General features: G+C 40.1%; 1 protein-coding gene across 3 annotated transcripts in view; it reads right to left on the reverse strand.

The window, feature by feature from the left end:
• The window catches only part of LOC117339150 (cytosolic purine 5'-nucleotidase-like), a 132902-nt gene extending 120779 nt beyond the window's left edge, over positions 1-12123 (reverse strand). The window contains exons 1-2 of one of the 3 annotated variants that reach the window (XM_033900572.1): positions 11982-12123; positions 1403-1502 (exon numbers count right to left, since the gene is read on the reverse strand). In XM_033900572.1, the coding sequence (XP_033756463.1) occupies positions 1403-1473 (71 nt within the window). In that variant the 5' untranslated portion in view covers positions 1474-1502; positions 11982-12123. Of the gene's footprint in view, positions 1-1402; positions 1504-11981 lie in introns of those variants that run through there. The other 2 variants (XM_033900571.1, XM_033900573.1) reach the window with 2 other exon arrangements.
• Between the last annotated feature and the right edge of the window lie 3437 nt (positions 12124-15560).

The following is a 15560-nucleotide window of genomic DNA, read 5'->3' on the forward strand; positions in this document are numbered from 1 at the left end:
TATAACCAGAAATCATGTAGTCTGCAACCATTCAAGTCAAAACAAGTTTGTTTTGAAGGCAAAAATCTTAGCTACCATAATACAGCATTCATCACTAAGGCTTGAAAATAGAGAATCCAAAAAAGCATTGCAAACCATAAACGAAGAATGGTTGGTATTATCGTAAGTGGCAGTGTTTCATAAATGCTTTTTAGAGAAATCATGAGACAGAAACGTCAGCTGTGATATTCCATCGTGCTGCACACATCACCGATCACAAGACAAATCTGTCCGGACTGCTGACTTCTTGATAGAGAATCTAATTATCCGGTCCATTACTACATATATTCCAAAGGTTACGCTTTTCTCAATGTCATGATCAATGGCCTCCAAATGGTAATCAGAAACTCTGATGTAATTAAGTTGTGTTTAGTACAAGACTGAACAAACTAGGTTGTCGTAAAGCTGCTTCGATTCCACATTATCTTGGTCAAATTGAATCAAGAATTGTTAGATAGACTTCAATATATACCAAGAAAGATACTAAACAGAAATTTGCCCAGTATGATTCCGAAGGCTACGACAAAAAAAATTGGAGACCCATGTGAAATCTAGTCCAATTTATTGATCGAATGATTCTGGAAGCATTTAACTGCTACGGTTCCATAATAGTTGGGTAATGTTAGAATTTGGTTTCAGTCAATGTCGATACAAACAAATATCAAATACCAGAATTACAGTTATACTGTACACAAACAAGGTCAACAGCGTTAATGGCCTTTATATAATCCATGAAAAGTCAACAGTTTTAATGGAAGTTATAGTCCCCAAAATGTCAACAGTTAATGGAAGTTATAGTCCCCAAAATGTCAACATTTAATGGAAGTTAAAGTCCCCAAAATGTCAACATTTAATGGAAGTTATAGTCCCCAAAATGTCAACATTTAATGGAAGTTAAAGTCCCCAAAATGTCAACATTTTAATGGAAGTTGTAGTCCTGAAATGTTCATTATTTTACTGAAAGTAGTAGTCCCTAAAAGGTCAACATTTTTAATGGAAGTTGTAGTCCCTAAAAGGTCAACATTTTTAATGGAAGTTGTAGTCCCTAAAAGGTCAACATTTTTAATGGAAGTTGTATTCCCCAAAAAGGCAACATTTTAATGGAAGTTGTAGTCCCCAAAAGGTCATCATTTTTAATGAAAGTTATAGTCCTCAAAAGGTCAACATTTTAATGAAACATATTCCACAAATGTCATCATTTTTAATAGCAGTTGACCTTTATCTCAAATGGTCAAAATTAAAGGAAATGACCTCTAGAAGGTTTTCAATTATTTAATCATCAACAGAATAGAACTGTGGATTAACAAAGATACAGTGTCACATTTACGAAGATAAAGAACCAAAAGTCTTTTTCAATAAATACCTCCTGCCAGGTTTTCTTTTGTACAGTTTATGAGAGGGATCAACATCCTCATGTGTCTCGGCAGTAGCCATGTTTTAATGTAAGGATTTGGTCTGGTTACCTGTAACGAAATTTAATTAGTATTAATAATCTCAATACATTCAATCTTATATCTAATTTGTGCTAATTAATGAGTAAGACAGTGTGCAGATTAAACAAGAGATCACAGACGATCAATCAACTTATAGTCAATGTATTCATGCCTAATTGTTATACATGCATAGGATTAAAATTTGTTGAAATGACAATAAAAGTATCTTGAAAAAATTCATACAAAATGTGTTTATCTGTCTGCTATTCCTTAGAAGTTTTGCATATTCATTATATTCAATTACATTAATTTCAGTTTTCCATATTCATTGAGTTCAATTATGTTTCCCATATTCATCATATTCAATTGTTTCCCATATTCATTAAATTCAATTATGTTTCCCGCATTCATTGTATTCCATTATTTTTTCCATATTCATTGTGTTCAATTACTTTATCAAATTTTACATTACTACATTTGTATCTATCAGTACAATAAAGTATTATACAGAAAGGAATTATTCACAGATTCTGAGGATAAAGCTTTTCTTTTTTTCTTTTCTCCATAGATATATAACAAAATTAATACTGATAGCATTTAATACACTTTTGTAGGGAAAGAATTCATCAATATAAATATTCACTCGTGCAGGCTTACAAATAAATCGTGTAGTCGTGGTAATATGTGAAAATTGCTTGTTTTCCTTGCAAGGAATACATCCTATTTTCTGCATGACTTCAAGAATTTACATGAAAGTATAATCAGCACATGTATGGAAAAATTATTAAATAAATATTGCTGCATCAAATACAAAATCTCTGAAATTATTACATTTTTATTAAAAAATCCATATATTTTATAGCCACTCTTTGTACATGATAGACTTGTTATGCCCCATGGTACTCAGCAGTTTTATTCTATACATACATGTATAATAAAATTATTGATTTTGAAGTCATTCTGCATGTTGTCGATTTACAGGCAAATGTTCGAGCAATAGGTGTTAAGAATAGACTTTTGAAGTGTTTTATGTATGTAGAGATGATCCCAGATTACAACCACAACTTAAATCTATTTTCATATTGCATTCAATTTCCATACAAATTAAGATTATAAATCCATGAAGATAAGTTTAATCAGTATAGCAAAGTGCAGATGTTAATTAATTCATATGTTACAGGTTCAATTGTGTTTAAATATGATCATGATAACCTTCGAACTTTTTTACATTAAATTAATTGATAGTTCCGTAACTATTAAGAATGAGATTGCAGGTTTAACCAGTAGAAATGAACATATCCCATTCTAGCTGACTTTATAGCTACATATAATGTCCTATAATAACGTATTCCTTCCTGTTGGGAAAATTTGAATTTACAACCAGTGTCAAGAGTTCAAATGTTGATTAGGCTAATCACATTTCAACAACAATTTTGAATTATTGATCAATCATTTTTGTTGAAATTATTGATCAATCATTTGTAGTAGAACTAACTTGACAAAATTTTACAAAACTCTTATCACACACTTCAGACTTTTCCTTCCTGTCTATTTAAGGGAATATATACACAGAGGATTTGACGTAAAGAAGAAATGAGATTTTCGCTAATCAAGCGATTAAACTAATCACCTTTTGAACAACTGGGCTAGGGTGAAGTAAAATTAGTTGAAGAATGTTCTGGAGCAAACACGTTTGGAAAGAATTTGGTTTCACAATGTCTAACATCCTACTAACATTAATAGTCATTTAAGGACCGATTTTAAAAGGGAGAGTAATATGGCAGATTTAAAGTCCAAATTATTGATATGTTGTTTATTTACGATGTTGCTATCTAGTTTCAATTCCATACATGTTTTGATAAATCATTTCTGCTCATCTGATAGAAAAGTGAACTGGGAGGTTGTGGATCTGGTCCGTTGATGAAACAAGTACTGGAGGTCGTGGATCTGATCCAATGATAGAACAGTGGACAGGTAAACTAGTACTGGAGGTCGTGGATCTGATCCAATGATAGAACAGTGGACAGGTAAACTAGTACTGGAGGTCGTGGATCTGATCTAATGATAGAACAGTGGACAGGTAAACTAGTACTGGAGGTCGTGGATCTGATCCAATGATAGAACAGTGGACAGGTAAACTAGTACTGGAGGTCGTGGATCTGATCCAATGATAGAACAGTGGACAGGTAAACTAGTACTGGAGGTCGTGGATCTGATCCAATGATAGAACAGTGGACAGGTAAACTAGTACTGGAGGTCGTGGATCTGATCCAATGATAGAACAGTGGACAGGTAAACTACTACTGGAGGTCGTGGATCTGATCCAATGATAGAACAGTGGACAGGTAAACTAGTACTGGAGGTCGTGGATCTGATCCAATGATAGAACAGTGGACAGGTAAACTAGTACTGGAGGTCGTGGATCTGATCCAATGATGGAACAGTGGACAGGTAAACTAGTACTGGAGGTCATGGATCTGATCCAATGATAGAACAGTGGACAGGTAAACTAGTACTGGAGGTCGTGGATCTGATCCAATGATAGAACAGTGGACAGGTAAACTAGTACTGGAGGTCGTGGATCTGATCCAATGATAGAACAGTGGACAGGTAAACTAGTACTGGAGGTCGTGGATCTGATCCAATGATAGAACAGTGGACAGGTAAACTAGTACTGGAGGTCGTGGATCTGATCCAATGATAGAACAGTGGACAGGTAAACTAGTACTGGAGGTCGTGGATCTGATCCAATGATAGAACAGTGGACAGGTAAACTAGTACTGGAGGTCGTGGATCTGATCCAATGATAGAACAGTGGACAGGTAAACTAGTACTGGAGGTCGTGGATCTGATCCAATGATAGGAACAGTGGACAGGTAAACTAGTACTGGAGGTCATGGATCTGATCCAATGATAGAACAGTGGACAGGTAAACTAGTACTGGAGGTCGTGGATCTGATCCAATGATAGAACAGTGGACAGGTAAACTAGTACTGGAGGTCGTGGATCTGATCCAATGATAGAACAGTGGACAGGTAAACTAGTACTGGAGGTCGTGGATCTGATCCAATGATAGAACAGTGGACAGGTAAACTAGTACTGGAGGTCGTGGATCTGATCCAATGATAGAACAGTGGACAGGTAAACTAGTACTGGAGGTCGTGGATCTGATCCAATGATAGAACAGTGGACAGGTAAACTAGTACTGGAGGTCGTGGATCTGATCCAATGATAGAACAGTGGACAGGTAAACTAGTACTGGAGGGCGTGGATCTGATCCAATGATAGAACAGTGGACAGGTAAACTAGTACTGGAGGGCGTGGATCTGAACCAATGATAGAACAGTGGACAGGTAACTAGTACTGGAGGTCGTGGATCTGATCCAATGATAGAACAGTGGACAGGTAAACTAGTACTGGAGGGCGTGGATCTGATCCAATGATAGAACAGTGGACAGGTAAACTAGTACTGGAGGTCGTGGATCTGATCCAATGATAGAACAGTGGACAGGTAAACTAGTACTGGAGGTCGTGGATCTGATCCAATGATAGAACAGTGGACAGGTAAACTAGTACTGGAGGTCGTGGATCTGGTCCAATTATAGAACAGTGGACAGGTAAGCTAGTACTGGAGGTCGTGGATCTGATCCAATGATGGAACAGTGGACAGGTAAACTAGTACTGGAGGTCGTGGATCTGATCCAATGGTAGAACAGTGGACAGGTAAACTAGTACTGGAGGTCGTGGATCTGGTCCAATGATAGAACAGTGGACAGGTAAACTAGTACTGGAGGTCGTGGATCTGATCCAATGATAGAACAGTGGACAGGTAAACTAGTACTGGAGGTCGTGGATCTGATCCAATGCTAGAACAGTGGACAGGTAAGCTAGTACTGGAGGGCGTGGATCTGATCCAATGATAGAACAGTGGACAGGTTAACTAGTACTGGAGGGCGTGGATCTGATCCAATGATAGAACAGTGGACAGGTAAACTAGTACTGGAGGTCGTGGATCTGGTCAATGATAGAACAGTGGACAGGTAAACTAGTACTGGAGGTCGTGGATCTGATCCAATGATAGAACAGTGGACAGGTAAACTAGTACTGGAGGTCGTGGATCTGATCCAATGGTAGAACAGTGGACAGGTAAACTAGTACTGGAGGTCGTGGATCTGGTCCAATGATAGAACAGTGGACAGGTAAACTAGTACTGGAGGTCGTGGATCTGATCCAATGATAGAACAGTGGACAGGTAAACTAGTACTGGAGGTCGTGGATCTGATCCAATGATAGAACAGTGGACAGGTAAACTAGTACTGGAGGTCGTGGATCGGATCCAATGATAGAACAGTGGACAGGTAAACTAGTACTGGAGGTCGTGGATCGGATCCAATGATAGAACAGTGGACAGGTAAACTAGTACTGGAGGTCGTGGATCTGATCCAATGATAGAACAGTGGACAGGTAAACTAGTACTGGAGGCCGTGGATCTGATCCAATGATAGAACAGTGGACAGGTAAACTAGTACTGGAGGTCGTGGATCTGATCCAATGATAGAACAGTGGACAGGTAAACTAGTACTGGAGGTCGTGGATCTGATCTAATGATAGAACAGTGGACAGGTAAACTAGTACTGGAGGTCGTGGATCTGGTCCAATGATAGAACAGTGGACAGGTTAACTAGTACTGGAGGGCGTGGATCTGATCCAATGATAGAACAGTGGACAGGTAAACTAGTACTGGAGGTCGTGGATCGGATCCAATGATAGAACAGTGGACAGGTAAACTAGTACTGGAGGTCGTGGATCTGATCCAATGATAGAACAGTGGACAGGTAAACTAGTACTGGAGGCCGTGGATCTGATCCAATGATAGAACAGTGGACAGGTAAACTAGTACTGGAGGTCGTGGATCTGATCCAATGATAGAACAGTGGACAGGTAAACTAGTACTGGAGGTCGTGGATCTGATCTAATGATAGAACAGTGGACAGGTAAACTAGTACTGGAGGTCGTGGATCTGGTCCAATGATAGAACAGTGGACAGGTTAACTAGTACTGGAGGGCGTGGATCTGATCCAATGATAGAACAGTGGACAGGTAAACTAGTACTGGAGGTCGTGGATCTGGTCCAATGATAGAACAGTGGACAGGTAAACTAGTACTGGAGGTCGTGGATCTGGTCCAATGATAGAATAGTGGACAGGTAAACTAGTACTGGAGGTCGTGGATCGGATCCAATGATGGAACAGTGGACAGGTAAACTAGTACTGGAGGTCGTGGATCGGATCCAATGATGGAACAGTGGACAGGTAAACTAGTACTGGAGGTCGTGGATCGGATCCAATGATAGAACAGTGGACAGGTAACTAGTACTGGAGGTCGTGGATCTGATCCAATGATAGAACAGTGGACAGGTAAACTAGTACTGGAGGTCGTGGATCTGATCCAATGATAGAACAGTGGACAGGTAAACTAGTACTGGAGGTCGTGGATCTGATCCAATGATAGAACAGTGGACAAGTAAACTAGTACTGGAGGTCGTGGATCTGATCCAATGATAGAACAGTGGACAGGTAAACTAGTTCTGGAGGGCGTGGATCTGATCCAATGATAGAACAGTGGACAGGTAAACTAGTACTGGAGGTCGTGGATCTGATCCAATGATAGAACAGTGGACAGGTAAACTAGTACTGGAGGTCGTGGATCTGATCCAATGATAGAACAGTGGACAGGTAAACTAGTACTGGAGGTCGTGGATCTGGTCCAATGATGGAACAGTGGACAGGTAAACTAGTACTGGAGGTCGTGGATCTGATCCAATGATAGAACAGTGGACAGGTAAACTAGTACTGGAGGTCGTGGATCAGATCCAATGATAGAACAGTGGACAGGTAACTAGTACTGGAGGTCGTGGATCTGATCCAATGATAGAACAGTGGACAGGTAAACTAGTACTGGAGGTCGTGGATCTGATCCAATGATAGAACAGTGGACAGGTAAACTAGTACTGGAGGTCGTGGATCTGATCCAATGATAGAACAGTGGACAGGTAAACTAGTACTGGAGGTTGTGGATCTGATCCAATGATAGAACAGTGGACAGGTAAACTAGTACTGGAGGTCGTGGATCTGATCCAATGATAGAACAGTGGACAGGTAAACTAGTACTTGAGGTCGTGGATCTAATCCAATGATAGAACAGTGGACAGGTAAACTAGTACTTGAGGTCGTGGATCTAATCCAATGATAGAACAGTGGACAGGTTAACTAGTACTGGAGGGCGTGGATCTGATCCAATGATAGAACAGTGGACAGGTAAACTAGTACTGGAGGTCGTGGATCTGATCCAATGATAGAACAGTGGACAGGTAAACTAGTACTTGAGGTCGTGGATCTAATCCAATGATAGAACAGTGGACAGGTAAACTAGTACTGGAGGTCGTGGATCTGATCCAATGATAGAACAGTGGACAGGTAAACTAGTACTGGAGGTTGTGGATCGGATCCAATGGTAGAACAGTGGACAGGTAAACTAGTACTGGAGGTCGTGGATGTGATCCAATGATAGAACAATGGACAGGTATACTAGTACTGGAGGTTGTGGATCTGATCCAATGATAGAACAGTGGACAGGTAAACTAGTACTGGAGGTTGTGGATCTGATCCAATGATAGAACAGTGGACAGGTAAACTAGTACTGGAGGTTGTGGATCTGATCCAATGATAGAACAGTGGACAGGTAAACTAGTACTGGAGGTCGTGGATCGGATCCAATGATAGAACAGTGGACAGGTAAACTAGTACTGGAGGGCGTGGATCTGATCCAATGATAGAACAGTGGACAGGTAAGCAAGTACTGGAGGTCGTGGATCTGATCCAATGATAGAACAGTGGACAGGTAAACTTGTACTGGAGGTCGTGGATCTGATCTAATGATAGAACAGTGGACAGGTAAACTAGTACTGGAGGTCGTGGATCTGGTCCAATGATAGAACAGTGGACAGGTAAACTAGTACTGGAGGCCGTGGATCTGGTCCAACGCTAGAACAGTGGACAGGTAAACTAGTACTGGAGGTCGTGGATCTGATCCAATGATAGAACAGTGGACAGGTAAACTAGTACTGGAGGTCGTGGATCTGATCCAATGATAGAACAGTGGACAGGTAAACTAGTACTGGAGGTCGTGGATCTGATCCAATGATAGAACAGTGGACAGGTAAACTAGTACTGGAGGTCTTGGATCTGATCCAATGATAGAACAGTGGACAGGTAAACTAGTACTGGAGGTCGTGGATCTGATCCAATGATAGAACAGTGGACAGGTAAACTAGTACTGGAGGTCGTGGATCTGATCCAATGATAGAACAGTGGACAGGTAAACTAGTACTGGAGGTCGTGGATCTGGTCCAACGCTAGAACAGTGGACAGGTAAACTAGTACTGGAGGCCGTGGATCTGGTCCAATGATAGAACAGTGGACAGGTAAACTAGTACTGGAGGGCGTGGATCTGATCCAATGATAGAACAGTGGACAGGTAAACTAGTACTGGAGGTCGTGGATCTGATCCAATGATAGAACAGTGGACAGGTAAACTAGTACTGGAGGTCGTGGATCTGGTCCAATGATAGAACAGTGGACAGGTAAACTAGTACTGGAGGCCGTGGATCTGATCCAATGATAGAACAGTGGACAGGTAAACAAGTACTGGAGGTCGTGGATCTGGTCCAACGCTAGAACAGTGGACAGGTAAACTAGTACTGGAGGTCTTGGATCTGGTCCAATGATAGAACAGTGGACAGGTAAACTAGTACTGGAGGGCGTGGATCTGATCCAATGATGGAACAGTGGACAGGTAAACTAGCACTGGAGGTCGTGGATCTGATCCAATGATAGAACATTGAACAGGTAACTAGTACTGGAGGTCGTGGATCTGATCCAATGATAGAACAGTGGACAGGTAACTAGTACTGGAGGTCGTGGATCTGATCCAATGATAGAACAGTGGACAGGTAAACTAGTACTGGAGGTCGTGGATCTGATCCAATGATAGAACAGTGGACAGGTAAACTAGTACTGGAGGTCGTGGATCTGATCCAATGATGGAACAGTGGACAGGTAAACTAGTACTGGAGGTCGTGGATCTGATTCAATGAAGGAACAGTGGACAGGTAAACTAGTACTGGAGGTTGTGGATCGGATCCAATGATGGAACAGTGGACAGGTAAACTAGTACTGGAGGTCGTGGATCTGATCCAATGATAGAACAGTGGACAGGTAACTAGTACTGGAGGTCGTGGATCTGATCCAATGATAGAACAGTGGACAGGTAAACTAGTACTGGAGGTCGTGGATCTGATCCAATGATAGAACAGTGGACAGGTAAACTAGTACTGGAGGTCGTGGATCTGATCCAATGATGGAACAGTGGACAGGTAAACTAGTACTGGAGGTCGTGGATCTGATCCAATGATAGAACAGTGGACAGGTAACTAGTACTGGAGGTCGTGGATCTGATCCAATGATGGAACATTGAACAGGTAACTAGTACTGGAGGTCGTGGATCTGATCCAATGATAGAACAGTGGACAGGTAACTAGTACTGGAGGTCGTGGATCTGATCCAATGATAGAACAGTGGACAGGTAAACTAGTACTGGAGGTCGTGGATCTGATCCAATGATAGAACAGTGGACAGGTAAACTAGTACTGGAGGTCGTGGATCTGATCCAATGATGGAACAGTGGACAGGTAAACTAGTACTGGAGGTTGTGGATCTGATTCAATGATGGAACAGTGGACAGGTAAACTAGTACTGGAGGTTGTGGATCGGATCCAATGATGGAACAGTGGACAGGTAAACTAGTTCTGGAGGGCATGGATCTGATCCAATGGTAGAACAGTGGACAGGTAACTAGTACTGGAGGTCGTGGATCTGATCCAATGATAGAACAGTGGACAGGTAAACTAGTACTGGAGGTCGTGGATCTGATTCAATGATGGAACAGTGGACAGGTAAACTAGTACTGGAGGTTGTGGATCGGATCCAATGATGGAACAGTGGACAGGTAAACTAGTTCTGGAGGGCGTGGATCTGATCCAATGATAGAACAGTGGACAGGTAAACTACTAGTGGAGGTCGTGGATCTGATCCAATGATAGAACAGTGGACAGGTAAACTAGTACTGGAGGGCGTGGATCTGATCCAATGATAGAACAGTGGACAGGTAAACTAGTACTGGAGGTCGTGGATCTGGTCCAATTATAGAACAGTGGACAGGTAAACTAGTACTGGAGGTCGTGGATCTGATCCAATGATAGAACAGTGGACAGGTAAACTAGTACTTGAGGTCGTGGATCTAATCCAATGATAGAACAGTGGACAGGTAAACTAGTACTGGAGGTCATGGATCTGATCCAATGATAGAACAGTGGACAGGTAAACTAGTACTGGAGGTCGTGGATCTGATCCAATGGTAGAACAGTGGACAGGTAAGTAAGTACTGGAGGTCGTGGATCTAGTCCAATGATAGAACAGTGGACAGGTAACTAGTACTGGAGGGCGTGGGTCTGATCCAATGCTAGAACAGTGGACAGGTAAACTAGTACTGGAGGGCGTGGATCTGATCCAATGATAGAACAGTGGACAGGTAAACTAGTACTGGAGGTCGTGGATCTGATCCAATGATAGAACAGTGGACAGGTAAACTAGTACTGGAGGTCGTGGATCTGATCCAATGATAGAACAGTGGACAGGTAAACTACTACTGGAGGTCGTGGATCTGATCCAATGATAGAACAGTGGACAGGTAAACTAGTACTGGAGGTCATGGATCTGATCCAATGATAGAACAGTGGACAGGTAAACTAGTACTGGAGGTCGTGGATCTGGTCCAATGATAGAACAGTGGACAGGTAAACTAGTACTGGAGGTCGTGGATCTGGTCCAATGATAGAACAGTGGACAGGTAAACTAGTACTGGAGGTCGTGGATCTGATCCAATGATAGAACAGTGGAGAAGGAAACTACATGTAGTTCTGGAGGTCCCATGAGAAAGAACATTCATCCAGTAAAACACTGCCATGTCACATTGTGTTTTTAAACTTTATAACTTTATAACCTTATAAATCCCACCTGACACTGTATTGCATTTTTAGCATATATAAAAAGTTAAAATAATTAAATCAGAAACGAGAAACTAGACATAATCGTGTACCAGGGACATATCTTATTATACGTCCCTGTCGTGTACATTGTAACTGCAATGAAATTGTAAAGTTTTTACCTTCAAAATTAAGTAATGTTGTTGCACATGTAGGCAATTAACAGTTACGTTAATTTATTATATAATATACAAAACCAAGAATGATGGCACCTAAAAACAAAATGTGAGGTCAGTAGGTACAAATCTGTGTATCATGGTCTGATGCGCTCGTACAATGTAGTAAGCAAGATACACATGCTCTCCGACTCACGACACCCAACAGGTGCCCTCCACACAATAACTTACCAAATAAAATTATCATATGCGTGCAACAAGGGAAGTCGGTACTACTGTCTTGAACATCTGTGCCCAATAAAAGACACGTGTAAAGACATGACAGTGCACGTAATGTCGATAGGGTATCATTATATATACACGGGAATCGGGATAGGTGTTTGTTTACCTTCGTCCTACACACGTAAACAATGGATGCGTGCACGTTTTCTAGACCACGAGAATCATTTGTTTTTCTCTCTATAGAGCCTTTACATATTAAGCAAACGTACTACCGAACTTCATCTCAAATGCATTCCTCTAACCTAACACATGGACTTCAAATATACTCACAGTTAGATGAAGTAACTTAGAACAACAACACTTCCTATTTTTTCGTAACTCCGGAACTAGAGAGTTCCAAAAAAGTTGCAAGCCTATCTAAGCAGACGATTTTTTGCACAGGTAGATCTAGCATAATTCCTAACTTTATTTTGCTGATAACCAGGCTAATATACGGTAATACTCTTTTAATCCTACTCTCGATGTGGCTCTGGCTTTCCCCCTAATTACGAAGAAACGTTCACCTTTTCTGCAAGCCTAAATTAAACTTGTCAATGGGTAAAGCAAGGCCAAGCAAAACCCAAGCACCAACAGCAGCTCGTTTCTATGGACCAGTAAAATATATTTTAGTCAATTGGTCCCAGTCCAAATCTCAATTTTGACTAGATATATACATTTTCTATTTTCTTTTCTTTTAAAAATGGCATTGGCATTTGCACTCGTACTCCTGTAACAGGAAAGAGAGTAGGCCTTAAGTGTACCTCCAGTGGGATCGAACCAATGACCCTGCCCTTAACTGTTAGGGCAAAGCTAGGCTATTTGCATTTAAAAGCTGCCAAACTCCATAACCCATGGTTACGAAAATTTATAAGAAAATGTTAAGTTTTGAATTGGTGGATTTTTAGCAAAAAAATGGAAAAAGAGACCTTGACCTTGACATTGACCTTAACCTTGTCCTTGAACTTGAAATCCAATAATAAGTAGTTAACACAATGTGCTTACTTACATGGATTTGCAAAGACTAGGCAATACTTTTTATCTGCTATTCAATGCTTCACTAAACAGTTATTATTATATAAAGTATAATGTATAATAAACAACCACCAAATACATATCCATGACTTAGAATTGCTCAGTGACAATGACAATCTGTTGCAGCACTTTGTTTGTTTGTTGGGTTTATTGCCCAATGAACACCCAGGGTAATTTTGAGGTCGTGTCTCCCTGTAGTAGTTGGTGACTACCTCACTGAACAACATAGCGGAGGCCCATTGCATGTCATTGAGAGCAATTAGGGTAAAGTGTCTTATTCAAGGACAGAACCACCACAGCACATATACCCATTGTTTCTCAGATTCCCAAGAAACACAAACCAACATGGTTTAGGGATTTTTTAACCATGCACCGAAGATCTTCACCTGAGGTTACGTGGCCAGCACTCCAACTGACTGAGCTAATGCGGCCCCTCTGTTGCAGCATATCATGGTATCATCTGAGAAGGAACCTGAAGGGCATTGTCCTTAGGCTTAGCAGTTGTATTAAACATGTTCAAAAATGAAAGAAATTGTTCCTAATTGGAAAAGAGTTCAGCAAACTAAAAGTATAATGTATATCTAACACAAATGGTTATACAACCATTTGTACGTTCAATCTAAATACCATTCCTCTAGTAAAGAAAATATCAGTCTTGGAGGTTTTGGCTTCAGAATCTTGAGAAATGCTGTGGAGTAGACCAATAATTGAAGGAGGCATGGTGATCTAGTGCACAGGGGCTTGATACTATATACATATATATATAGACTATCATTTGGAAAATCGTGCCAAGCCCCTGTGATCTAGTGGTAGGACATGGGGCTACATGATCGAAGGGTCGCTAGTATGAGTCTGTGTTGTATCCTTAAACAAGATACTTTACTCTGCTGTATGTTCCAGTCAACTCAGCTATAAATGAGTATGTGGTAGGGCAGTGCAAGAAATGTCTTGAGTAAGATGTTAGCACCAAAATGGCAGCTCCGACTGTATGCTCCCCAGGGAGTTTAGAAAGACATTGGCTTGTTGCTAAAGGCCCAAAAACCACAGATAAAAATTGGTGACCAGCTTTGAGATGGTTATGTTTCTACAATATATCGGTATATAAAACTTCAAATTATTATAAGATAATTATTAATATAAATATGAATTGTATTTGCTTTCTGACTATAGAAAATGTTGACAAATTAAAATCATTTGATAAATGAAATACTTGATTCTAAAAATATAATGCTTATCGCTGTGTTATGTAATATACTGTTTATGCATCTACACAAACCTGAACTTTTAAAGCGAGACTAAAATATTTGGAACAAGTTTGAACATGATTCGAGATATACAGCTTTATATAAAAGCAGTTTGCGAGACATCGCCATCATTATTTCTGGGATATATGTACAGGATCTATGACCGCTGTCGTGTTTATCAAACAACAATTAATGCTTTAGAATGGCTTCAGGATTTGTGTTTCAAAACCTTTTCCTCGTGTGGATATCAAATATTGATAATTCTATAATGGTACTTGTGATTTCAACCAGAAAAGATATTTCTTATTCAGATGTTGACATCAGCCTTGGAGTTTCCGGTGTACCTTGGATTACCTTGTTCGAGCCTGGCTAAGTTAAACAGGTAAGATCGTTAAAGGTGAGCAGCTTACAGGTAAATGACCTATATGCTGATAAGTTCTACCTGTCTCCTGGAGTGTTTTACTAATTCAAAGCATGCAGAGATCGTTTTATTTATTTTTTTTTTTTTTTATAATTATCTTTAATAAATTGGAAATAATATTGGGAAATCAAAATGGCATTTGTTGGTCTTCTTATCAAAAGACTTCTTTTCCCTTGAATACTTTTCTTTTTGACGAAATAACGGAGACCAATACCAGGTAATAGGTCAAGAGTGCTGTACCTATCGGCTTTAAATTAAAGATGACGCAGAACACACAAAGCCTGGACCATTACTGGGTAGTAGATTGATATTTCTGTACTGTACTCAAGCTATATACCTGTAGGCCATGTTGTCAGACCTGTATATAAGGTGACGAGAATACAAATCACAAGTCATTTCCTACTGTTTATCATTGTATACATTCCCCACTCCAATACCTGTGATCTTCAGAAAACGACAACTTGTATTAGCCTTTTGTCAGCAGATAAAGAATTGATTAAGATTTGAAGATAGAATGTTAAATTTTTATGTAAAGACAGTATCAGTTATAGTATTTTCAGTTCCTGCTTTTTCGAGATTTCTGAATTCAAGTTTTCCGAGTTTTTTTTACTAGGATAAAAAAAAAGAATTTGGCCGGGAATGACAAAGTACTTCGAATTAAGCAGGGTAATCAAGTTTTCTGAGTTCGAGTTAACGTGTTCCACTGTATTTCCAATCTTAAAAATGGAGAACTTGTGTATGATTATGAATTAAAATCTAAAGGTTATAAGAAACTTCTAAAATGTTGGTGATTATAAAACCTTATGTATCTGAGCAAACCCTCTCCTGTAGGTGACTGACAGTTGCCAGTCA

The sequence above is a fragment of the Pecten maximus genome, chromosome 12 (genome assembly GCF_902652985.1).
Source record: "Pecten maximus chromosome 12, xPecMax1.1, whole genome shotgun sequence".
Lineage (NCBI taxonomy): Eukaryota > Metazoa > Mollusca > Bivalvia > Pectinida > Pectinidae > Pecten > Pecten maximus.